Source organism: Giraffa tippelskirchi, chromosome 2 (genome assembly GCF_054371585.1).
Source record: "Giraffa tippelskirchi isolate mGirTip1 chromosome 2, T2T-mGirTip1v1.2.pri, whole genome shotgun sequence".
Classification (NCBI taxonomy): Eukaryota; Metazoa; Chordata; class Mammalia; order Artiodactyla; family Giraffidae; genus Giraffa; species Giraffa tippelskirchi.
This window is the reverse complement of record NC_137276.1, coordinates 34,217,082-34,243,612: the sequence shown is the minus strand read 5'-3', so window position 1 is coordinate 34,243,612 and position 26,531 is coordinate 34,217,082. Positions and strand designations below refer to the sequence as shown.

General features: G+C 35.6%; 2 protein-coding genes across 17 annotated transcripts in view; both read left to right on the top strand.

Moving 5' to 3' along the window:
* TBC1D12 (TBC1 domain family member 12) overlaps nt 1-19,981 on the top strand; it is an 86,820-nt gene extending 66,839 nt beyond the window's left edge. For 2 of the 10 annotated variants that reach the window (XR_014072383.1, XR_014072381.1), the window contains 11 exons: nt 1,435-1,517; nt 3,605-3,722; nt 4,950-5,056; nt 10,369-10,449; nt 11,786-11,874; nt 12,760-12,831; nt 14,344-14,472; nt 14,733-14,842; nt 16,303-16,464; nt 17,027-17,285; nt 18,140-19,981. Coding sequence is in view for 7 of the 10 variants with exons in the window: in XM_081553562.1 (XP_081409688.1) it covers nt 1,435-1,517; nt 3,605-3,722; nt 4,950-5,056; nt 10,369-10,449; nt 11,786-11,874; nt 12,760-12,831; nt 14,344-14,472; nt 14,733-14,842; nt 17,027-17,285; nt 18,140-18,208 (1,117 nt within the window). In the remaining 3 variants the exon portion in view is untranslated. Of the gene's footprint in view, nt 1-1,434; nt 1,518-3,604; nt 3,723-4,949; nt 5,057-10,368; nt 10,450-11,785; nt 11,875-12,759; nt 12,836-14,343; nt 14,581-14,732; nt 14,843-16,302; nt 16,465-17,026; nt 17,286-18,139 lie in introns of those variants that run through there. The other 8 variants (XM_081553562.1, XM_081553545.1, XM_081553572.1 and 5 more) reach the window with 5 other exon arrangements.
* Nucleotides 19,982-25,167: 5,186 nt separating this feature from the next.
* Nucleotides 25,168-26,531, top strand: part of HELLS (helicase, lymphoid specific) — a 38,647-nt gene continuing 37,283 nt past the window's right edge. For all 7 annotated transcript variants that reach the window (XM_081553694.1, XM_081553653.1, XM_081553684.1 and 4 more), the window contains exons 1-2: nt 25,168-25,335; nt 25,785-25,906. In XM_081553694.1, the coding sequence (XP_081409820.1) occupies nt 25,305-25,335; nt 25,785-25,906 (153 nt within the window). In that variant the 5' untranslated portion in view covers nt 25,168-25,304. The remainder of the gene's footprint in view (nt 25,336-25,784; nt 25,907-26,531) is intronic.

Below are 26,531 nucleotides of genomic sequence, written 5' to 3'. Positions count from 1 at the left end.
CCTCTGCAGCTGCCTTCTCTCTGGTACACAGTTACACAAATTCTATCTCAAACTCTTGTTTTCTCACTCGGCAAGACTGGTGGGCCCTGTTTTGGCACTTCCTCCCAGCACTGAGACCTGGAAACTCCAGGGAGTAAGGTCAGGCATCTGCAGGGTTACCTTGTTTCCTTTTTCATAAGGAGCATGATCTTGTGCTTCCTGTGGTCCAGCATCTTATACTGTAGTTTAATGTATTTTATTTGTTTTTCTAATTAATTAAGGCAAGAAGATAAACCTGATCCCTCTTATTCCATTATGGCCTGAAGCAGAAATCTTAACCTTTATTCCTTCCTGCTACAACATACCTAAGGAATCTTAACCTGAGATGGCAAGAAGTAGAATATATAATTTGAAAGTTTGTCACATACCTTTTCCCACCTAGCCTGTTGAAAATCATTAAAAAAAACTGGTTCTAAAAACTGGACATTATTATGACATATTTGAATATGTGGTAATATTCAAATGTATTTCATTTTGCATTGTCATATATCTAAATCATGCCTCTGTGAAGCCATTGATTTTATAAACCAAAATATAATATATGCAAGTGAGTAAATGATTATCAAAATTTTATTTAGAATGTTATGTTAAATCTCTAATAACGTGTAAAGCATATAAATACTCCTACTTATTTACCAAGAGAAATGAATGCAGATAGCCACACTTGAATATTTATAGTAGCTTTTATTCATAGTAGCCCCTAACTGGAAACTGTCTAAATGTCCATCCACATGGGTAATTGGAACATAACTCACCAGTTAAAAGAAATCGTTACTAATGCACAGGACAAAGTAGATAACTATCAAAAATAGGCTGAGCATAAGAAGCCAGGCACAAAAGAATCTATACGAAATTCTTTATTAGAGACTAATCAATCTATAGTGATAGAATCAGATATGTGATTGCTTAAGGTAGGAGTGTGGTAAGTATTAAGTGTAAAGGGGTCAAAAACTAACTGTGGATTGATGGGAACATTCTATATCTTGATTGATGTGTTTTTTGTACAGATAGATTCATTTGTCAAAACTCATCAAACAGTACTCTTAAAATATGTATTTCCATTTTGTTGTGTGAAATTATACCTCATAAAAGTTGACCAAAAAATAAACTATAGTGAGTTTAACAAATAAGCTAGAATTATTGGCTAAAATCAAACATGTTTAAATGACATATAAACAAATATATATGATATTTGATATATATATAACAAATATTAGCAACCTGGATTCTGATTCTTTTCTAAAATGCAGAGTTCTTTTCAACCTTATACTTTCTTGTTGTATGAAATGTGAAAATTAAGTTAGAAATTCTTTTGTATCTGGCTATGAAAAGAAAGGAGGTCAGTAAACTTAAGATAGTCTTTAAAAAATTGACTTAAATTTTGTTTTTCCTCAGAAATCTTCCTGCCAAATCTGTGGAAGAGGCTTTACGTCACCGACAAGAATATGATGAGATGGTGGCTGAGGCTAAAAAACGAGGTATAAAATTTAACTCCAGGTGATATATTTTATTTATTGATGTTAGTAGGAAATGAATTTCTCTACTAAATTCATTTCTTCCTGACACAGGGATCGAACCTGGGTCCTTCCGCATTGCAGGCATATGCTTTACTGTGTGAGCCACCAGGGAAGCCCAAATTCATTTCAACAGGATGGCAAATGGTGAAATTGACCAAAGATGATGCTGACTAAATTTGTTCTTAAAGAGAAATAAAATGTCATACAAGAATCATAGTTTTTTAAATACTTTTACAAAACTAGTATGAGGAGAAAGGCTGCAGACTTATCTATGAGAGACCTTGTAATTGCATCATAAACCTGAGACTACTGGTACTTTAATTTATAAATGAAGATGTTATTCATGAATCCATTCATGAAATTCATTTGTGTTTTCACTAGGCTTTTGATATTCTATAATTTAAGAATTTTGACATTCTGCAGTAACTTTCTGTAGGTTATGGGAATATGATTTGGAAGTAAAAGTTGCTTTCATGACCTATGAAGTTTCACTCAAGTCCCAGTTGTGTCATTTTGACAAGCACAGAAGTGTATATTCTTATGTGTATAAATTCACACATTTATTCATTCTCTCTTCCAACCAAAAATAAAACGTAAGGATGACTTAGCAATACTTACTTACCTAAGTATTGTTAGTTCAGGGTACATTTTTAGAAAATATTACACAGTTATCTGTATTTTTTGGCATAAGCTTTATTAACAACTGATATTTTTTCCTTTGACTTAAGTGAAACAAATATTATAATAATATACACTTATGCTTTGTGGCACAATCTTTTTAAAAGGCATAATTATGTAAACATTGGTTAAGTTTATTTTATTATACAATTTTAAATATTTCTAGCATACCTAACAAATTTTAATTGACTCTTAACATTGACATTACTATTTGATTAATATTTAAGACGATTATTGATAAATTAGATGAACCTAACAATATGATATGGTAGAAGTAACATTGAATTGGGAAGTCAGAAGGTCAAAGCTTTAATCTTGTTTTATGCTTCCTGGATGTGATACTCTAAATAAATCTTAATGTTCCTCATCTGTGAAATGTTTGTGTGTGTTGGGGGAGAAGGGTGGAGGAGGGGGCAGTTGACTACATCTGGGCTTTTCATGACCTTCAGTCAACACTTAGAATCTGAATACATAAATAAAAGAACGTGGAGCTATTTACTTGCCCCTTTAAGATGGTTTGTGAGTCATATGTGAAACACAATTAGAAAACAGTTTAACCAGCTAATCTCTGAAGTCCCACTGGTTCTAAAATTCATTCATTCTATGTGTATGTACTTCTCTATTTGAGGGGGATCTCTTATTCCAAAATTGTGACTCCTGATCCGTCAGAGTGGTATTAGGTGTATGTGTGTGTGTTAGGAGGATTTTAAAATTTCCCTGTAATTAGTAAACTGAAACATCATAGTAAAAGAAAGGGTCACTGTAATAGTGCCATGGCAATGTCATTTTTCAATGTCATGTGGGTTTTTGTTTTTGTTTTCTGTGCCACATGGCATGTGAGATCTCAGTTTCCTGACTGGGGATCAAACCCACACCTTGTGCATTGGAAGCTCAGAGTCTTAACCACTGGACCACCAGGGAAGTCCCTATCATGTGGTTTTATGTGAAGAAATTCATAAACCCATTGTATGAAAAAATGGTATTGGTTAGTTGCTCACAGTTGTTTATTTTTACATAGTTAATTCATGAGAAATTTTACTTCATTGATTAAGTATAAGTAGACTATGTGATAATAGTAATCTATGTAAATTATTTTTTCTGAGCTTTGTTCCATCCATTTTTGTAGAATAGGAGAAGCTACTTTTAAATTATGTTAATCAAGTTCATTTTTTTCTCTTTTCCCTCTTTCCCTCCTTTCCTCTTTCTCCTTTTTCCTTTCTTCCCCTTCTTTACTTCTTCATTTCCATTCTTCCTTCCTTTTACCAGAATATTCTTTTTGAGAAAGACTCTTTTGTAGACTTGGGTAGAAAGAGAAGGGCATTTTGATCTGGCTGTTTTATATTGAAATAATTTTTACTTGTTTAAAACAGAAATTAAAGAAGCACATAAAAGGAAAAAAATAATGAAAGAACGATTTAAACAGGAAGAAAGCATTGCAAGTGCAATGGTAATCTGGATCAATGAAATACTACCCAATTGGGAAGTAATGTAAGTAAGCAGACTTTTCCTGAATTTCAGTCTGTCTCCAAAGATCTCATGTTTCTAATTTTATATTTTGATGACTTCCAGCATGTATCTTATGTTTTGGCTAAATTATGCTGTTAACCAGTGTTTGAAAATTTTCATGCTTATCTCTATTCTTTGCTTTTGTAAATCCCTCAGTCTCTAATGCCTGCTTCCCTTACTGACCACTCTCTATGCATATCAGAATTTTACCTATCATTTGAATCCCATCTGAATACTTGTTGATCCATGAAATTTCTAAAATCTTGTTACCATATTTTCTTAATTCTAACGTACTATCTATATTGCTAGATGTACTGTTGATGTAATAGCAGGATTTTTGGCAAATAAAATATTAAACATATACATTCATTGTAATATGCATTTATTAAATGGTAAATATTAAAGTGATTTTAATATGCTTCTCATAATCAAGAGAATATGTTATATATGATCTTTCCCTTCTGCAATGTCCCATTATACTTTGAGACTAATACACTTCTTGTATTACTTTGCCTTTTATTTTTTGATAATATTTTTATACATGCATTATTTTTCCTCTAGACTGGTGGGAGATGACTTCTGCAATGCCAAGTATAGGATGTGTTTGGGGAATATATTGAATATTGGCATAATGTGACAGATATTACATTAGGCTCTTTACACAAGTAATCACATTTGATTCTCACAACCTTTATTCCCTTTTATCTTATAGGGATTCTCAAAGTCAGAGAGGTTAAGTGATTTGCCCAAGGTTGTACAATTAATGAATGGTTAACCAGATTTGAACTCAAGTCTATCTGATTTTAAAGCCCACAATTCTTTCAGTAGACGATGATGTCTCCCAAAGACTAAGTATTACCCATAGTAAATACTTTGTGATTTTGTTTTTGGTACTGAATTGACAGTGCATTTTTATATTCTTTTTATTATGTTTTTTCATAATTTTCCTATATTTCTTATTCTCTCATTGTACCCTTAGTGTAAGTGGCAGTTATGGAAGACAATTCCCTTTATTTAAATTGCTGTATATTTCTTAGGCATTTTTTGCCTACATGCATGAACCCAAGGAAAGAATGCATCACATACTTAAGTCTCTATGTTCTAAAAAATCATTCAGCCATTTGGCCATAGACCAGGTAAACCATCATGGAACTAGTATTTTTAGTATAAAAAGTAACTTTCTCCTTTTATCTCCCCTTTCAATTCTAGGCGTAGTACCAGAAGAGTTCGAGAATTGTGGTGGCAAGGATTGCCCCCTAGTGTTCGTGGGAAAGTCTGGAGTCTAGCTGTAGGAAATGAACTAAATATCACTCCTGGTTTGTATTCTATATTCAGTTACTCCAACACATGTAAATAGCCATCTTCAAAGTTACAAAACAGATTAATAGACTGGTCATTTGAAAAGGCACTACCATATATGTCGTTTTAAGAGCATACTTCATTCCCCACACCCTCTAAAACCTGATACAATTTAATAAGTTACTGTATTTCATATTATGTATATAAAATTTGTGTTTTCCTTTAGTTTACAACCATCAATAATAATCTTGACATCCAAATATCTTAAACTGTGGATAATAACTTCAAAAACTAATGGGTCTAGGTAGCAGTAGATGAATAAGCATATACAAGGAAAAATAAAATGGTCGTGGAAAAGTTTCCTCTTTATTCAAAAAACATAAATATTATGGGAAGGATAGAAATTTCTTTTCCTGTCTCTCTCCCCAAACCAGTCATTTTGAATGTTTTTATTTAAAAACTTGAAAAAAACAGAAGTAAGATTCTCATTGTTTTTATTTTTTTAAGTTTCTTAAAACCTTGAAGCATAGAAGTAAAATGTAGACAGGAATAAAATGTAGTGTAGTTTTGATGAACTAAAAAAATTAGATGAAATAAGGATAGTATCACATAGAGTAAAATAATTGATAATATTAAAAATGGTCTGAATGATAATGATAATGCCAGACGGAGGCACCACAAAAAGACTTTTAGGGATTCTAGTATAATAATATAAATAATACATTGTTACTGAAAATTTTTTATTTATGTATTATTGAAAAAAATTCAATAGTAAAGTACAAACTGCACATCTGTCCCCCTCTTTCACCCAAACATTTTCTCTTAATCCTACTATGTATTAGTTAACAATTTGGTATATGTTCTTCTATATCTTTTTTCTATGCACATAAAAAAGGATACATCTACTTATGATACTTTTTAAGCCTTCTCGTTTTCTTCCTTTTATTTTTTTTCCGCAAACCATCTGAACATCCCTCCATGTCAGTGCATACAGGTGTATTTATACTTACTATAGCTGCACTGTATTCCATGGTTTGGCTGTACTAGAATTTCTTTAACTATTTTCCTAGTGATTGCTGAATCAGAAACATTTGTGTCAAAACAGTATCAAGGAGCTGTTTTTTTTACTCCTCAAAAGTGAGTAAAATGAATGAATATTACCCACATAGAGTATGACTGAAAATAATTTAAAAATATTTACCAAAAGCTTCAAAAAATGTAACCTCTAACCCATTTATTCTAGTTTTAACACTTGAAGTAAATAAACAGAATCACAAAAGCTTTTCTACAAGGATATTCATTACAGCAGTCAGCATTATATATAGTTGTTGTTTAGTTGCGAAGTCGTGTCTGATTCTTTGTGATCCCATGGACTATAGCACACCAGGCTCCTCTGTCCTCCACTATCCTGGAGTTTGTTCAAATTCATGTCCATTGAGTCAGTATACTATCTAACCATCTCATCCTCCGCCACTCCCTTCTCCTTTTGCCTTCAATGTTTCCCAGCATCAGGGTCTTTTTCAATGAGTCGGCTCTTCGCATTGGAGCTTCAACTTCAGCATCAGTCCTTCCAATGAATATTCAGGGTCGATTTTCTGTAGAATTGATTGGTTTGATCTCCTTGCAGTCCAAGGGACCTTCAAGAGTCTTCTCCAGGAGTTTTGCAGAATTTATAACAAAGACCTAAATGTCTATCTTCAGTCTTAAAAGTGATGCCAAAAAAAAAACAATTTTTTTTTTTTTCCAAAAACACTGAAGAACATCTTTATGGTAGCATGAGATAAAATCCTTCTATAACAGCCTAGATTGGTAAATAAGATTACAAAAAAATACACATATTATGTACAATAAAAGCACTGTGATTAGTTGTAAAAATATTCAAGCTCTAGAATTAAACAGTTAGGCTTTTCATAATTTCTCGTGGTGAGAAATTTATGAATTCATGAGATAGTATATTGTAAAATATGCTTTTCAAAGACTGTCTTTAATGAATTAATTTATATGCTTCTCCCTTCTGCCTTTATGGAAGTATTGAAAAACCCATACCTAATTGAATTGTGTTTATTTGATTTCTTAAAATATGGCAAGTAGTGAATCATAACTGTAGAAATGTAGCCCATTGTATTAAAATAAATCTGGCTAAGGAAACATAGCAAAAAAAAAAGTGATGCCAACTTTGAGTAACATGATCATAGATGGTTTATAAAATTGATTTTCACAAATATCCTATAATGAACATGTCATTTTAACTACTTTTTTCAATTAAAAAATAGAATTTAAGGGAAGTATTAAGAATTAAATTAAGCTTAGAAAAGGATTGTATTGGTTTAAAGTCTTAAGTTTGCATACAGGTAAGATGAAGTATTGGTGGCTATGTTTTATTTGCAGTTTTGTTGAGAACTTCAGCTTTACAGTATTAGGTATATATAACTTAGACATTAAAATATTGATTAAGTTGGTATTAATCTTTTGCAATACTCTAATCAAAAAGTTTTTTTTTAAGCTCGAAATTAATAAGGCTTATAAAGTAACTGGATCATTCATTTTCAGAGTAATTTTAGCTTCTTTCTATTAAACAGTTATGTATTCAGGAGTGAATGAGGTTCAGTTCAGTTCAGTCGATCAGTCGTGTCCAACTCTTTGCGACCCCATGGACTGCAGCACATCAGGCTTCCCTGTCCATCACTAACTCCTGGAACTTACTCAAACTCATGTCCATTGAGTCGGTGATGCCGTCCAACCATCTCATCCTCTGTTGTCCCCTTCTCCTCCCGCCTTCAATCTTTCCCAGCATCAGGGTCTTTTCCAGTGAGTCATTTCTTCCCATCAGGTGGCCAAAGTATTGGACTTTCAACTTCAGCATCAGTCCTTCCAATGAATATTCAGGACTGATTTCCTTTAGGATAGACTGGTTGGATTTCCTTGCACTCCAAGGGACTCTCAAGAGACTTCTCCAACACCACAGTTCAAAAGCATCAATTCTTTGGCACTCAGCTTTCTTTCAAGTCCAACTCTCACATCCATATATGACTACTGGGAAAACCATAGGTTTGACTAGACAGACCTTTGTTGGCAAAGTAATGTCTCTGCTTTTTAATATGCTGTCTAGGTTGGTCATAGCTTTTCTTTCAAGGAGTAAGTGTTTTTTAATTTCATGGCTGCATTCACCATCTACAGTGATTTAGCAGTGATTTTGGAGGTACTCATTCTCCTTTTTTTTGTTAGTGGTGGGAAGAAAGCTAAATTTCAATGGAAGTAAATTTACTTTTGATAACTTTGTTTAGTTTCAGGGGCTCTAATAGTTTGACTGTTTTTCCTGTTGTATTTGTTTTAATCATGAAATCTATAACCATTAGAGAATAGTAACTCTGAATAGAGGTTCTAAAGTTGGTCACATGTAGTTCAAATCTTAGTTCCACTATATATTAGGTTTGTGACCTTGGGCAAATTCCTTAACATCTAGAGGTCTTAGTTTTCTTTATCTGTAAGTGGGGACGAGATAATTAGCTATCTCAAAGTAGTGTTCTAACAGTTATTTGTGATGATAAATATAAAATTATAGTGAAAATTTACTGAGTGTATACAGTATCATTATTGTCAGAAAATCAGAAAGTGAAATGTACACTGATTTCAAAGTATTCTCTGTTCAAGTCCAAGATACCTCTTTACGTCTGCTTGAAGCTCTACACTTGTAAATACAGAATAAAATGTGTGACATGTGCAGTCAAGCATGGAATCAAACTGAGATGCAAGTCATCTTATTATAGATAAGCACTGTAACTCTTCCCTGGAGAGATATCCTTTGATGTTTGGAAATGCAGTGCTACATTTTTATTATTGGGTTAATTTTGTGACTTCTAAAGGTGATGTAGTTATTTGGTGAGCCTCTTTTTTTCCAGGACAGTTTTGACATTTGAGAAGAACAGTGAAAATTTTGGACCTAGCTTGGAATTAGTTTGAAATCAAAAAAGTGCAAACTTTAGTTTGATAACTGGAAAAAAATTATGTCTAAATTTTAAGATTATATCTACATCTTATATGAAGATTTGTGCCCACTGATGGAATTGGGCACAAATAATAGAAATTTTAAGGTTTTTCTTCTTTTAAAAGTTCATCTTTCCAAACTTAATGTAGTAAATACATTAAAAAAAAAATTAATTGAAGCAAAATATGTTCTTGGTATTTTGGGCAGTATTATATCAATTTTGATATTTGGGCAAGAAATACTTTCTGCTGTTTTGTCATTGAAATTTACTATTTTTATGTAAACTTTAAAATATTTGTAGTGGTTAGTTAGAAAGTAGAAGCAATTAAAATTTGAGAGTTAAGAAAAATTTTCAATTTCTTTTGTTCTTGAAATTTTAATGAGATCCTGTATATGAAAGCACAGAGTAATAGTCTCAAAAAGTGATTGGGCAATTGAAGTAAAAACATAGGGGGGGTTGAGATTTTTGTATATAAGCCTTTTGGCGAAATCTGTGAAGTTTGGTAGCTTTGAATAGCTTGGTTAGCCTTATCATAATATCATAATAGAGATATCTTATCATAGCAATATCATAATAGAGAAAACAATTTTAAGAGAAGGAAAGCAAGAACCAGCATTTGTATTTATTAAAGATCTATATGGTGTCAGGAGCTTAATGTAAATTTCCTTATTTAATCATGGGCTTTCTGGATGGCTCAGCAGGTAAAAGAATCCACCTGCAATGCAGGAGACTCAGGAGACTCGGATTTGATCCCTGGGTGGGGAAGATACCCTGGAGGAGAGCATGGCAACCCACTGTAGTATTCTTGCCAGGAAAATCCCATGGACAGAGGAGCCTGGCTGGCTGTGGTCCATGGGGTTGCTAAGAGTCAGACACAACTGAAGCGTCGGAGCACACACACACAACCCCACGAGTAGGTGTTACTTTTCTCCAGTTTACTGACGAAGACAGCCTAGTTCCAGAGTGATCAAGTACCTTTCTTGAAGTCTCACAGGTAGTAAGTGGCAGAGCTGGAATTTGAATCTAGGTCTGACTGACTCTAAGAAAATCATGTTTCTGCTATTCCACAGTGATACTCCTTTAGCAGAAGCATCTTTTCCAGCCTCTTAACATTCATTCTATATTGTACCTATTTGGATGACCACTCTGCAGTATTTTATCTTTCTGGTTGTGTAATGAATAGTTTTGGTAGAATCAAGTACTTCACATTTTTGATACTTGCCACATAAGAGATATCTGACAATATAGTAAGATTTTTATCTTTATTTTTAAGAGTAAAAATAGAAATATGTGGATAAATTTCTTTCTTATTATTTATGAATTTTTACTCTTGTTTTTCCCAGAACTTTATGAAATCTTCCTCTCAAGAGCAAAGGAACGGTGGAAAAGTTTCAGTGAAACAAGTTCAGAGAATGATGTAGAAGGTGGGCTATTTTTGTTGTTGTTAACAGAAATTTCTCAAAATCCAGGTGCTGAGATATGAGTGTGATTTTTACAATATGTCAGGAACTGCAATAATTCTTTACATACATTATCTCCTTTAATGTTAATAACCCTTTAAATAGATGTATGTTATACTGAATGATATAAGAGGAAACTGAGGCTCAGAATAGTTAACTTGGGAACAGTGAAGCTGTGATGTAAACGCAGGTTGTTGGACTCCAGAATCCAGTTTTTAATCACAAGAGTAAAAGTAATGGGGTGCAGTATTTTTAGGCCACCTCTTACTTAAAAGATAGATGATCTTCACAGCTCACTTGTGACCTCCCCTGCAGAGAAAGCATGCTCTTCTCTCTTATGCTATTGGATTATCACTTCAATTCAGTCAGTAACTGAGCTAGATTGGGCAGGATTGCAGCTTTAGATAGACTTAGTTCATCTTGGGTTTCAAATTTGTTGATGGAAAGAACCACAGGCTCCCTGTTTAATGAGACATTCTCCCAAGGGCCATGTGCCTATGGGTGATTTCATTATGTCTTTCCAGTCTGGCCTTCTGCACTACACTGGAACCCAGCAAAAGTCCCACAGAGGAAAACCAGATATACTTTCAGGCTCCTCCAAATCAGTCTTATTGGGCCATGAGAAGCTCTTCTGCTTTCTCTTTCCTCAAGCAGAGTACCTTCGTCTCTGGCAAGCTCAGTCCTGAGCCCATTCCCACACTTGGCGGATACCTGTAGGAATAAAAATTACCACTGGTATCCACTTACCTGGGAAAGGAAAGGAAAGGCTCTTCTCTTTCTGAGATTTTAACCCTTTAGAACTCTCTGTGCTCACAATTCTCATATGCCTTTTTTTTTTTTTCTTTCTTTTCTGGCCACACCACATGGCTTGTGGGATTTTAGTTCCTTGACCAGGGACAGAACCCAGGTCCTCAGCAATGCGAATGCAGAATCCTAACCACTGGATCACCAGGGAATTTCCTCTTATGCCTTTTTTAAAACAGATGGTATTTGAAAACATATGGTATTTAAAACATATGGCTAGTTGTTACTGTGGGAGTAGTAGTCTTTCCCCTACCTTTTATAAAACCTAGAAACAGAAATCTTTTACCATAAAACTTTGTGATAAATGTATAGATTCTTTCTTCATATTAGAGGCTATAAGTTCCAGGAAAAGCTGTGACGTTTCTTTAATGTTCTTGATTATTCAGCTTTTAACTTTCCTTAAGTGACATACATGCTGTGTGATCATTCTGTGTTTACAAGACTGAACTTGGTATAACAAGTAATCATTTCAGTTTTATCTACCTGGCAAATGCAGGTGTATCTGTTGCTGATCGAGAGGCCAGTCTAGAATTAATTAAGTTGGACATATCCCGCACATTTCCATCTCTCTACATCTTTCAGAAGGTAAGGGTATCTCAACTAGCTTGTAGCAACTATTTTTTTCTAATCCAAAGGAACAAATTCTCTAAATGCATAGCTATTATTTTTTAAAAGCATAACTGTAAAAATTGGAGGCCTTTATATAAAAAAGGCAAAACTAGTAGGAAAATAGTAAAGGCATTTCTGTCATTTTATTCCACTGACTGAATGCGTTGCAGTTAGAATAGCACGCAAAGGTACTTGATGAGTTTTCCCTGAAGTGAATTTCTTTGTCTAGTTTCTAGTCTGTAAAATATCTGAATTTTAACATTTTTGCCTAGTAAATTGGTAAACTATAAGGAAGTTTGCTCCAAAACTTAATTTTTTTTTTCAGAATTATTATTGAAATAGGAAGGTTTGTTTTTTGTGCAGAGATTATTATGAAATTGCTTACATTTTATGAGGAGAGTAATGATTACATTTTATACGTATATATGACAAGTCTTTATTCATGGAATTCTTCTCTATGTTGATAAAGTGAGATTGAAAGTTTTACATTAAGATTAAAATCTATAATTATTAATAAACTTAATTTTGTGTCTTCATGGTTTTCTTTTGCTGAAATTGTATTATATCAAATGAAAGAATCTGTTTTCATTATAAATTTATTGTGCCAACTTTAGATATCTTTAAAATTGCATACAACTCTATAGTTTGTATTCATCCATCAAGTAAGTTTATTTGACTTTTTTGGTTTTCCACAATTAAATATTTTTTATCCATACTTGAGAACACATCTTTGCAGAGTGATTAAGTATACTGACCAAAACTAGTCATTTAGGAAATATAAAGTTAATTAACATGTTTTTGAGAATTAACTTGGAAACAATTATTTGTATAGTTTGACATTTCATTTTTCTCTTCTCTAAGGGTGGCCCATATCATGATGTCTTACATAGTATATTAGGGGCATATACATGTTACCGACCGGATGTTGGTTATGTAAGTATTTGTTTCAATCTGTCTTTTGAATATAAACATTCTCTCTTATCTCATAGTAGTTTATGTTGTATTAGCTCTCAAATGTCTGTATCTCTATGGTTTTTTTCTTGGTCCTGTCAGCTTACTCTGAGAGGAATTTTCCCTTTCCTGCCAGAGGCTTGTGAGACTGATTGCCAGCTTTCTTGGAGAGCAGCTGGGGATTTGACCATTCAATTTGTAAACTTTTATTTATTATCCCTCCATGTTGCCTTCTCCCCTTCTCCCTAGTTCTCCTTTTCCTGACTGTCTCTTTAGAGATAAACCTCTTATGTTAATCTGGGTTGAGGAAAAGGTAGGTACCTGTACATATAGAGTAGAGGAGGGGATTTGCTCCTTTTACAAATTTTTAACCAATCCAAGTTTTAGTCCTTCCTCTCAATTTTAGAGGTGCCTGATAACTTCAGTTCTTGAGCCTTCCACAATTTGTGGCTGAAAAGGCTTGCTGCTGACTGGCTTTCTGCTCAGCACATATTTTAGTCTCAATATTCCCTGTATAGTTAAATTAAAATTTCTAAAATGCTATTGACATCTTTTATCTACTGTCTATATTATTTTCCATTTTCTTTTTTGTTCTTCTCGGTTAATACTTATCTTTTTATTTACTGTTATCTTAGTTGGATTTGGAAAGGAAGGGAACAAAGAAAAATATGTGTTCAACTTGTCATGTTTTACTGGAAATCATAAAACCTTCATTTTCTTGCCTTTGTCTTGAAATAGAAAAATTTTAGAGATTTCACAATAGGGTGGCTGTCTGATACAACTTACCCTATTTTGTTGCATGTTCATTTGTACATTTGTTTATTCATCCATTCACTCAACAAATATTTATTGTGTGCCTATGGCTATATGCCAGGCTTTGTTCTAGGCATTTTATTCAGCTCTGTGAACAAAAGAAAGATTCCTCCCTTTTGTCTCTTATAATTTAGAAGGAGACAGACAATAAACAACAACAAATAAGTAAATCACATGTTATATTAAAAGGTAATAAGTGTTATGAAAAAAGCATGGCATGGGTTGGGGGGAAAGTGAAGTTTGGGCATGGGGCAGGTTGTAGTATTAAAGAAGATGTCCTTATGAAGAAAGTAAAATTTAAACAGAGCATCTCTTTTGCTCATGTGTTCTATAATAGAATCATAAAAACATTACATAACCCCTTCACATTTTTAAGTTAACATTCATTTAAATTTCTTCATTATAAGTTTCATCATAAAGGATTTAATTTTTAGCACTTATTAAATATTGATATTTTAAAATAAAACTTTTATTTTAAAACTGTATGTGCTCAGTTGCTCAGTTGTGTCTGACTCTTTGCAACCCCATGGACTGTAGCCCGCCAGGCTCCTCTGTCCCTGGAATTTTTCAGGCAGGCATTCTGGAGTGACTTGCCATTTCCTACTCCAGGGGATCTTCTCGACTCAGAGATTGAACCTGTCTCTCTTGTGTCTCCTGCATTAATTTCTCTTCCCTTTGAAGGTCCAAGGGATGTCTTTCATAGCAGCAGTTCTCATTCTCAACTTGGAAGAAGCAGATGCCTTCATTGCATTTGCAAATCTCCTGAATAAGCCATGCCAGTTAGCCTTTTTTCGTGTGGATCACAGCATGGTATGGACATTTAGAATGAATTTTGTTTTTCTTTGACTGTCAGTTTCTATAGTCTGACTGCCCTTACAGAGTCAAATACAGTAATTAGAAGACCAAGGTGATCTAAAATAAGCCTTTCATTGAATTACAGTTTTATGAATGCTTGATGAAAAGACTCAGAGGTGCTAAGCAAGATTTTCTATTAACTTATGAGTAAGGATTTAATTTCTCAATTTCTTGAGTATACTCTTAAATAATTTTGTTGAAATTTCTATCTTTAGATGTTGAAATATTTTGCAACGTTTGAAGTATTTTTTGAAGAAAATCTCTCCAAACTATTTCTTCATTTCAAATCCTATAGTCTTACACCAGACATATACTTGATAGACTGGTAAGTCATAACATACATAGAATATAGTAATTAAAAGGAAACAGATTAAAACTTTTTGCCTAAAGTAAATCTGATGCACAGGATCATACATATAATAAAAACTCTTCTCTTTATTAAAAAAACCCTCACATTTTTGCTGGGACGCATTTGATTAAGAGCATGAACTCTGGGTTGAAATCAGAAGCCCTGTTTGTATTTCAATTTCCAAACTATAAAATGGGAGTAATAATATCTCTATCTTGAGTTGTAGTGAGAGTGTTTTGCATGGATTATCTCACTCAATGCCAGGTACATACTAAGCCCTAAGAAAGAATTAGTTACTATTCCTTTAATATTCTTAACATACCAGGGCTTATGATAGTTACGATAGGTTTTCTTTACTGAGAGGTTTTTTTTTCTGAAGGCCTTATCCAGTTTTCTGACCAAGTATTGATGCCTTATTTAGGTGCTAATGCCTTTTTTTAACTTTACAATTCTAGCTCTTCTATTCTAACTTGGAAGGTTTGCCTAGGACTCTGCTGAGCAGTAGCCGATTGATTATTTAGAGGGGGCGGTGAATTTTGCCCAAGAGATAGAGCAGTTGATGTTAAGATAGATCGTTAAGAGTACATATGAAATATTTAAATCTTAATCCTAATCATTAAAAATCAGTGGGTTTCATATAAGTGATAATAAGTTTTAATATAGACAGTGGCATTGATCAGCTATCTTTATGGTTGTTTGAGGTTTCTTCTATTTAGACTTTAAAAAAAAACCAAGTTATTTTTCAACGTATTCTCTTCTGTTCCTATTAGGAACATTAGAGTTCCTTTGGGACCTGAAGGACCAAGATCAAATACTAAATCTGTAAAGAAAGGGGGAAAAACTGCTCAACTGTCCATCTTAAGAACTGTGAACATGAGACAAAACAGGATCACAGTTGATAAAGGGAGCAGGATGGAATTAATACCAACTGAGTACTGTATATTAGAAACTGCCTCGGCACTACTAATACCCTTTCACATTTTGAACAGTGAGTTAGTATTCTCTGTACTACCAAGAGTATGCTTTAGGTTTTCTGGAGAGTTTTTTGTTGGTTTTTTTTCTTTTTTGGCTTGGCCTGGCCTTACAGCTTTCAGAATATTAGTTCCTTGACTAGGGATAGAACCCAAGCCCTCTGCAGTAGAAACCAGACTCCTAACCACTGGACTGCCAGGGAATTCCCTCTGCTTTTTGTTATGCAATTAAATATGTGTTTATAATTTAAGAAGTAGACATGGATTTTTGTTTCACTCCATTGAGCTTGTAAGATACAAAGCACAGAACCAATGGTGCAAGAAAAAAGAGGAATAAGTAAGTGGCAGTGCTAATGAGTATTTATTTTATTTTTTGGCAGAAGAGCCTTTAGTTGCCTTGCTCACGTTTTATCAGCAGTATCTCAGATAAAGTCTGTGTAAAAAATGTGTACCTTCTTTGTCAAGGTAACATCAAGAGAAGTTCTCTAGCATCTACTCTCCCTACTTCCTCAACCGCAGTGCTACTACAAAGTACTACTGAGTAAAGACACGATCAAACATTATCAGAAAGGATGGGAAAAACCTTTGGGGATTCTATTGGAGGGTATACATACTCCAAAAGAAGTAGTAAGTAAAGTTTGGTGAAGGGAAAACAAAACAGTGGGTGTTTGTGAAGAGAAAAAAAAGGAGAGAAGTCAGGCTTTATGGTTTTGTATTTAGGCTAATATAAGGTACTTGTCCTCATACAGTAATAAGAAGTAACTTTTATTGAGCATTTCTTATGTGCCATTCACTATTGTAAACACTTTACAGTTAGGTAAGTTTATTATCTTTGTTTACTAATGAGCAAACTAAGGGACAGCAAGGTTAAGTATCTTACTCAGGGTACATAATCAGTAAATTGCAAATCTAAGATTCAAACTCAGGTACGCTGGTTTCAGAGTCCATACCCTTAACCATGAGATTATTCTGCCACTGTAGTTTGTATTAGGCTGTATTGCTGCATAAGATTGTAAATTCACATACTTCTGTTATTTATTAATTTTCCACTTCTCAAGTTGAGGGAAGGAGCCATCTTATTTGCCTTTTCAGCCCTAATTTACCCATTTCTTTTTATATAGAGATGCTTAATGAGTGAATGAATAAATGAATGAAAAATTTCAATGACTTTCCCCCCCCCTAATTTTAGGATCTTCACACTATATAGCAAATCACTACCACTTGATCTGGCCTGTCGAGTATGGGATGTATTTTGCAGAGATGGGGAGGAATTTTTATTTAGGACTGGATTAGGAATCCTCCGATTATATGAAGATATTCTCCTACAGATGGACTTTATTCACATAGCACAGTTTCTAACTAAATTGCCAGAAGATATCACATCAGAAAAACTGTTCAGCTGTATTGCAGCCATTCAGATGCAGAATAGTACCAAAAAATGGACTCAGGTAGAGTGACATTTTCCTACTTCTAACAGATGTATTAAAAGTTTTTTTTTTTTAATGTAAAACAAAAGTATTTCTCAAATGTTAGTGCTTAAGTTTAAAAAAAAGCTTTAAAAAATAATTTTTGACTTTGAAAAAGAACTGTTTCTCTTTCACCTTTCCAGACCTATGGCTTTATTTTTATGTAAGTCCAGTAATATTTTGAATTTAGTGAAGTACAGCCTATAGTTATTTGCCAGGGTAATTATATAAGCACCTTGGTATTTCAAATAGACAACAGTTGTATTAAATACCTGAATGTGTACTAAGGGTTTGCAGTAAAAAGAATGTAATGTATGATTCTGACTTTTTAGATGCTTAATCTTGTTAGGGAAGCAAATATATTGACAGTCTAAAGTTATATGACATAAAAAATAGTGTTAACACTTGCTTCATGAATGATAGACAGTAGGCATAAGTTCACAGTTTTATTGCTTATGAAAATGAAAATATAAGAATATTGGTCCAGTCAATGTATGGCAAAAACCACTACAATATTGTAAAGTAATTAGCCTTCAATTAAAATAAATTAATTAATTAAAGAAAAAAAAAACATTGGGGGGAAAAAAACGAATATTGGTCCAGGAAATGTTTTGTTACCTAATAGTAATTTTATAATATTGGCAAGTGATGAAAACTGGAATCTAACTGTATATCATAAAATTGGGTTGAAACAAGAGGATTTGAGAATGACACTCTTTCAGAAAGCAAAGTTATGTATGCTAAAGCTTTTTCATGTTAATAAACTATAGATTTTAAAATCTCTTTAATCTGCATGGTTGTTTTTAGCATTAATGTTTACTTTATATAATTTCCAGGTCTTTGCATCTGTGATGAAGGATATTAAAGAAGGAGACAAGAATAATAGTCCAGCTCTGAAAAGCTAACCTTCCGAACAACAAATGTTTTTTGACAAAAGTTTTTGTTTCCTATGTAAAAAGCATGGTAGAAAATGCTGAAGAAAGCTAAAAGAATCAAGACATGGAAAACTACTGATTTTGAATTCCATGGCTGAAGTAAATGAGTAACCCATTGACAGTATTAATTTAAAAAGTATTTTATAGGGAGAGCCATTTTACAAAGGAGAAAATTTAAATGGCTAGTTCATACTCCATAATATGGAGTGAATAGTTTAACGCAATAAATTTTTTAATAGCTTTGGATATAGTTCAAAATTTTTACATCTTTTCTTTTTTTAACTGTTAGCATAAAGGCACTTTGGAGGTCAGAACAGGCTATTTAAATACTACTTTAACTTCTAAAATGCTATTTGAAATAAATGCCTTAGTACAGATATCTCCAGTTCCAAACATTTGAAGATATTATAGACCAGTAATAAGCAACTTTGATTGTAAAGTGTTTATGTCACTGATGTTTATATTCACTCCCAGGTTGGGGCAAATTTGGGTTATTTGGGAACTGGAAATATTGGTAGGAGATTGTTTAGCACTTATGTAAGTGTTTTCCACAGTATCATGTCTGTTTGTTTTTGAAAGGAAATTGTTTCTTTTTCTCAAGGAATTCCTGTCACTCAGAGGAATTTAGCTTTTCTGTTTCTAGTCTAAAAATTGTTCATCTAGTAATTTAAGAAAGCTAACTGGTAGAAGGAAATTTCTTTGCACTTTAATGGACTGAAGACTTTTTGGAGGGAGTAAGTCCATAAATATAAATGAGGTTTTTCACTGGTAAGAGTAAAAAGTAATGAATTCTGAGAGTTCTTAAATAGCATGCTACTTGGCAAGACTTTAAGTGTGTTAGTTAAAATTCTTTCACTGTCTGTAGAAACAACATTTGTTAATTCCAGTTTGAATTTTGAAACAATATGTAGCCAAGTCCATGACTTGTAAAACCCTGTGTATAATTTTCTAATCAATGGAAATGAGAGTAAAAGAAAGATAAACTTTAATTTTTTTCTAATGAGTTTAACTTTGATGATATAGTGGATAAAGGAATGATTAATTATTGGTAACCTGACATTAAATTTATTATAATGTTTGATTCTTGAGCTTAAAATAAATCACTGTTATTATTGATATCTATATAACATGGTATTTGGTTAATAATTAGACTCATAGTGTGCTTTTATGTTGTACTTTGGTTTGAAACAACACTTAAGCACACTATTTCTGTTAGTGGTATATAGTCTTGAAACTAACAAGTCTGAGAACCTCGTTAGTGTAGTGACTGCCTCTTTAGGAATATGGGACCAGATGGTACCCATGTATTTTTACCCCATGGGTCATTCTAGCCTAGGGACCACTAATGGAGCCCTCAGAAGTTAACTCCTGTCATAGGAGCTTTCTTAGTGGAAACTAGTAGTGTAATAAAATATTGAGGGAGTACTCAGGGTCTTAATAGGTTTTAGAATGACGTATTAACTCTGGTAACTACTTCCTTGGTATTGGTGGCCCTGATAGAGGGAATGAAACCCCTGGCAGTAATCTCACTGAGGTTATACTGCCTGCCAAAATTTAATCTTACTTTTGTGTATTTATTTCCTAAGTTGGGCCTAAGTTACTGTATTTCTTTTTCTCATTTTTATTATTGTACAGTTTCTTTACCTTTCAAGTATAAATGTGTATATAAAATGTAAATACAAGGAATTTACTAAAAACCACTGTTAACAATTACTGTGTAAATAAAACTTATAAGCAGAGTAATTACCTGAAATGAGTCTTCATTATTTGGGGGATATTTAACTACATGTGGAGATAAAAAGGGAATAAACTTTTTTGCCAGATTTCTCTTCCTGAGGATGACTGGGCCTTTTGGCTTTTGAGATTGACAGTACTGGTAGTGAGAAAGTTGTATCTTCCTTAAACCTCTTTTACAGGCATTATAGAGTTACTCATTATTCACATGGTCAGTGTATGGCAGTTTTTTGGGGAAAGTATATTTTCAATTAAAAAATAACTTGCCTGGGAGAGAGGTGGAAGGGAGGTTTAAAAGGGAGGGGACATATGTATACCTGTGGCTGATTTATGTTGATGATGGCAGAACCCATCACAAGATAAAGTAATTATCTTCCAATTAAAAATAAAAAAAAAATTTCCTAAAAACCTCAAGATAATGTGAAATTGAATATGATGTTTTGTCTGTCTAATCAATATTTCTCACTCATTGTCCTTTTAGCCCTGGTGTACATTGTATTGTTTAAATGCTACTGGAAGACTCCAGTAACTAGCATAGCTTTCTAAAGTCAGAACACATAGTTTTTGCGGATTTCTTTTGCAGTGATGACCTTCATATAACGTTATTGGTTTGAGTATACACACACAAACACATATATATAAGTAGACTGTGTGTGTGTATATATATGTATACTTTAATTGAGGTATAGTTGATATACAGTGTTGTGTTAGTGTCTGGCATACAACAAAGTGATTCAATTCAGTTATATATATATTCTTGCTTTCTGTTGAAGAACTAAGAAGGATTGAGGAAAATTTCTTCCCCTCTGACACTACCCAGGAAAACTAACTCACCAAAATGACTGAAACCCTCACCTTAAATACTATCTTCAGCTGAAAACCAAAGATGTTAGGGGTGTGGTTTGAGACTTCAAAGGGGAAGCAATTCACATGGAGATGAAAAGCAAATGTTCGGTAAACAGATGTTTGCTGGGCCTTGCAGGACAGTGAGTGGACTCTGATCTCTCGGCCCTGCAGAGTTTTCCGCACCTCACCTAGTCTATATTCTTAGTTCTATTACAGAATAGACCCTCTATCAAAATTCTTTTTGGCAGATAAGGGGGCAGTAACAAGAAAAACTTCCTGAGTCTTCTGTTTCTTAAAAATAATTAGCCTAATTTTAACCTTCACACGAAAAAGACACATTTTGGGGTGACAAATTTTGCTTTCCTACAGTGCCAGTGGCTCAGCTGTAAAGAATTCACCTGCGGTGCAGGGGCTGCAGGAGACATGGGTTTGATCCCTGGGTCAGGAAGATTCCCTGGAGGAGGGCATGGCAACCCACTCCAATATTCCTGCCTGGAGAAGCCTGGCAGGCTGCAGGGCATAGGGTAGCAAAGTTGGACACAACCAACTCAACATGCATGCATGCACAGTGGTAAAACCACAGTGAAACCATCATGGTTTCACTTTCACAACATGTGAAAGTCGCCCAGTCGTGTACGTATGACCCTTTGCGACCCCATGGACTAGACAGTCCATGGAATTCTCCAGGCCAGAATACTGGAGTGGGTACCCTTTCCCTTCTCCAGGGGATCTCCCCAACCCAGGGATCAAACTGAGGTCTCTTGCATTGTAGGCAGATTCTTTACCAGCTGAGCCACCAGGGATGCCCAAGAATATAGGAGTGGGTAGCCTATCTGTTCTCCAGCAGATCTTCCCAACCCAGGAATCGAACTGGGGTCTCCTGCATTGCAGGTGGATTCTTTACCAACTGAGCTATTAGGGAAGCTATCACAACATGTAAAGATGAAAATTATATCATGTTTTTAAATGATTAAAAACTTTCTTTTTTTAATTTCAGGGAAATTAGCCCGTTCAGAGAGAGAAGAAAGCCTTGCCCTTTAAGAAAACTGTTTGCTAGAAATGCAAATCAAAACTGCAATGAGGTATGAATGGCCATTATCAAAAAGTCTACAAATAATAAATCTGGAGAGAATATGGGTAAAGGGTACCCTCTTACACTGTTGGTGAGAATGTAAACTGGTATAGCCATTACAGAAAACAGTATAGAGATCCCTTGAAAAACTAAAAATAGAGTTACCATGTGATCCAGCAACCCCACTCCTGGGCATATATTCAGAAAAGATGAAAACTCAAATTTGAAAAGATATATGCACCCCAGTGTTCACAGCAACACTGTTTACACTAGGCAAGACCTGGAAGCAATCTAAGTGTCCATTGACAGATGAATGGATAAAGAGGATGTGTTATGTGTGCATGCACACACACACAAACACATCAGCTATGAAAAAGAATGAATGCCATTAGCAGTGTTGACTTAAAAAAAAATGCACCACTTGAGAATTGTGAGTTAAGTTCTATTTGGGGCAAAATGAGGACTGCAGCCCATGAGAGAGCACCTTAGCAGATAGCTCTGAGAAACTGCTTCAAAGAGGCAGGGGGGGAAAGGTCAGTATACATAACGATTTTTGGTGAAGAGAGAATATATGCAATCAACCATATATTTTTCCAGAAGGTTTCTACAATCTCACGAAGCCTTTCCTAGTCAAAAGGAACAGTCATCACCATGAAGGATTTTAATGTTTTTCTAGATATGAGAATTGAGCTCATAAACTCAGCTCTTAGAACTATCTGAAGACCTGTCCTGCCAGTTTTTCCCTGAGTACAGAGTGCATTTCTGTTCTCCACTCTGAGCTCCTTCAATGGGTGTTGAAGGTCAGCAGCTACAGCAGCACATGATTTCATCCTTGTAGAGGTAGATGGCAAGCACCCATGGAAAGTGCCAATTTGTAGTTGTCAGCAGCAAGATGGATGGACCTAGAGATTATCATACTAAGTGAAGTAGGTCAGAAGACAAATACATGATACCACTTAAATGTGGACTCTAAAAAATGATGCAAATGAACTTACTTACAAAACAAATAGAATCAGACATAGAAAGCAAACTTAAGGTTACCAAAGGGGGAAGAGAGGAGTTTTAGATTAACAGATAAACACTACTATATAGAAAATAGAAAACCCACACAATTTTATGGCTGCAGTCACCGTCTGCAGTGATTTTGGAGCCCAAGAAAATAAAATCGGTCGCTGCTTCCACTTTTTCCCCATCTATTTCCCATGAAATGATGGGACTGAATGCCATGATCTTAGTTTTTTTAATGCTGAGTTTTAAGCCAGATTTTTCACTCTCTTTCATCCTGATCAAGAAACTCTTTAGTTCCTCTTCACTTTCTGCCATTAGAATGGTACCACCTGAGGTTGTTGATATTTCTCCCGACAATCTTGATTCCAGCTTGTGATTCATCCAGCTTGGCATTTCACATGATATACTCTCATAGAAGTTAAATAAGCAGTATGCCAATATACAGCCTTGTTGTACTCCTTTCCCAATTTTGAACCAGTCCATTGTTCCATGTAAGGTTCTAACTGTTGCTTCTTGACCTGCATACGAGTTTCTTAGGAGACAGGTAAGGTGGTCTGGTATTTCTATCTTTTTAAGAATTTTCCACAGTTTGTTGTGATCCACACAGTCAAAGGTTATAGCATAGTCAATGAAGCAGAAGATGTTTTTCTGGAATTCCCTTGCTTTCTCTATGATCCACTGAATGTTGGCAATTTGATCTCTGGTTCCTCTACCTTTTCTAAACCCAGCTTGTACATCTGGAAGTTCGCAGCAGAGTGGCAAACGTGTCAGGAGATATACCAGTGCAAACGGTGTCAGGTGTGGGACCAGATATTAGACGAGATTTCTGTCTTTTGAGAATCAGATGAAATTGTTTGAATTCCATCCTATTTGTGTTTGGATAAATCTTCCCCATTTGATCTCTGAGGAATTAGAAGGGAAGTTATTGGCCTTGAGCTGATCATTGAAGCTTGCAGAGCAGAGACTACAAGGAACAAAGTAGAGAAGAGCAACAGGTGGAGGAAAGTTTTGGGTAGGTTGGTCACAATTGAGTTCAAAAGAGAGAACAAGAAAAGATTTCTCAGTACATTAGGGGAAAACCCTGTAAAAAGCAGTGTTTCAAAAGACGGGAAAAGAAATTTTGGAATTGATTTTAGGTTAAAAATCTTAGTAATGTGAGACTGACTGATAGCTATTGTCTTTGATTAGAAAGATGTAGGATTTAAGAGTAATTATTAATGGAGGTTATAATTTATCTTAATACAAGCTGAATTGGCTTTCAAAAGACCTGGGTTTGGCTACTATTTTATCACAAAATGATTGTAGGCTTCTGGCTAAGTTAATTTATCCTCTCTGAGCATCAGTTTTCTCACCTATAATGTAGGAGTAAAAACAATCTTCTCTGCTAATCTCATTGTTACAAAGGTTGCTGAAGATGGTTATGGTGCATTGTAGACCCTTAAGTTTTGTACAATTACAATTAGTAAAGCAGTTGGAAGTCAGAAATGGAGGAAACAGATGGTTACATGGCAGGTATACCATAAATTCTGAGGCTGGGGCGGGGCTAGCACAAGAACTTGTTAAAAGGGACTGCGGGCAAGGAAGGGTGGGACTGAAGACTGAAGTGAAAACCAGGGGCCAGAAGAGCCCAGCTCCTCCCTTCAGGCACTTTCTCTAATTACTGGTCTATTGAATTCCTCAACCTTATGTCTTTTCTACTGGCCACTCCGCTAGTTTATCACTGCATTGAGTTCTCCCTTATCCTGAAACAACGTTTTAAAAAGAACTCTACCATAATACTATCTCTCCTATTCCAGCCACAAAAGAGCCCTCTTCTGGGTCACTTCGGGGAATTTTCACTCAAAATGTTAACTGCGGATGGTGGCCAAAGTTGGCAATATGTACTTCTCACATCTTCACCTGGATACCCGGGACCTCTTTCTACCTAAAGGATCACCCGTGGGCGGGGTTTAAATCACATCAGCCAGTGTGTGAAGGTGCCTTTCAAACTGTTCAGAGTGTTGCTTAAGCCTGCATAGTGAGGTATTGTCATCAGTTACGTAAGGAAACAGGGCCGTTCGCTAGGCAAACTCGCTCAGCATCACAGAGCTAAAGGCTGACTTCTGCAGCAGAATCCATCTATCTACCCCAAGCCCGAGGCCCCCATAAAACACTTACCGTCGCCGAAGTGGATTCTGACGAAAGCCGAGCTCCGCCAAATCTCGCGCCTCTGGGACTCGGGGGCGGGGTGGGGAGCACGAAGCATCGCGAGATGACGGCGTTTTCCCGCGAAAGAGAAGCGCGCGTTTTTCTCTGGCTGGACGCTTGGCCGCGAGACTGGGACCGGGGAGCGGCGAGTGAGGATTTAGCGTGCGGCATTGCGGGCGCTGTGAGGAGGGCACCCGGTTCCGGAGTGTGTGTCCAGCCATGCCGGCGCAACGCCCCGCGAACAGCAGCGGTGAGTGAGGAGAACCTGCCTCCCAGCGCGGGCTGCGGCGTCCGGGCCGGGGCTAGGGGAGCAGCATGGAGACTGCCACCGAGCTTTCGCGGGGAGAGCCGACCCCGGGCGGAGATTGAGGAGGAAAGGCGGGTTCCCCTTTCTGTGGGGAGTGGGTAGGGGACACCCGAAATTGCGTGTTGTTGCCTGGTACGGGAGGTTTCACACAGGAGACTTGCGCTTTCCTGAACATCCCCGGTTTTAAACGGGGGTCCGGGCTACTACTAGTTGACGTAGTGAAGACCTAGGCTGTCTCTGAGAGGTGATGCTGGCGTCCCCCCTGCGTCTTCAACTTGTGCGTCAGATGCACCTCGGAAGGCGACAAGGGTGGTTTAGTTACGACGTCGAGTAATTGGTCGTTTTTTAAAACTGCAATTTAAAAGCCCTGTCCCCGCCGCCTCCCCCGCCAGGGCCCCTAGCCCCAGATGTGGGTGAACAGCCGGAGACCGCCGTGATCACCCCAGCCATGCTAGAGGAGGAAGAACAGCTTGAGGCTGCTGGGCTGGAGAGGGAGCGGAAGATGCTAGAAAAGGTAATTTAGGCATCAAGTTCATCGTCGTGAAGTAGTGACCTGATGCGTCCTCGGGGGTGTGGTTTGTGTGCTTAAGCTTACTAGTCTGTTTTTGTTTTTTTTTTTTTAATCAACTTTTAAATGTGCTGCCTTATTTATTTATCTTTACCGATGCTACTTTTGGGAAAGCTTTGCACGAGCTTTGAATGATGCTTCTATCATTTATACTCTTGGTCCGGAAAGTGGCCTCATCCTTGTTAGCATTTCAAATTGCTTGTTCAGCCATTAGAATAATTGTTCCACAGTCGGTGGTGAATTTTTTCAGTGTTGTTTTTCCACCTAAGTAATCAACTTGCTTTTTGGTTTCTTTTCCATTGTATTTTTTCAAGACATTGTCCTTGAGGTTTTCTTATTTTGAAGACTACTAAAAGCAGTTTTTAACCTCTTGAAAAGCTTCAGTTTTTAAATATATTTAACTCCAGGACTGTCCCACCCCGTTGCTTACCCGCCAACTCTTAATGTGCTCCCTACCAAGTGATTTCTTGTAAGAATTTATTTAGCCCTCCCAGTATTACGATTATATCGAAACTTTTGATAATCTCCAGTTACACATGATGAAACTGAGGCAACTGCGGGACGTGTCACA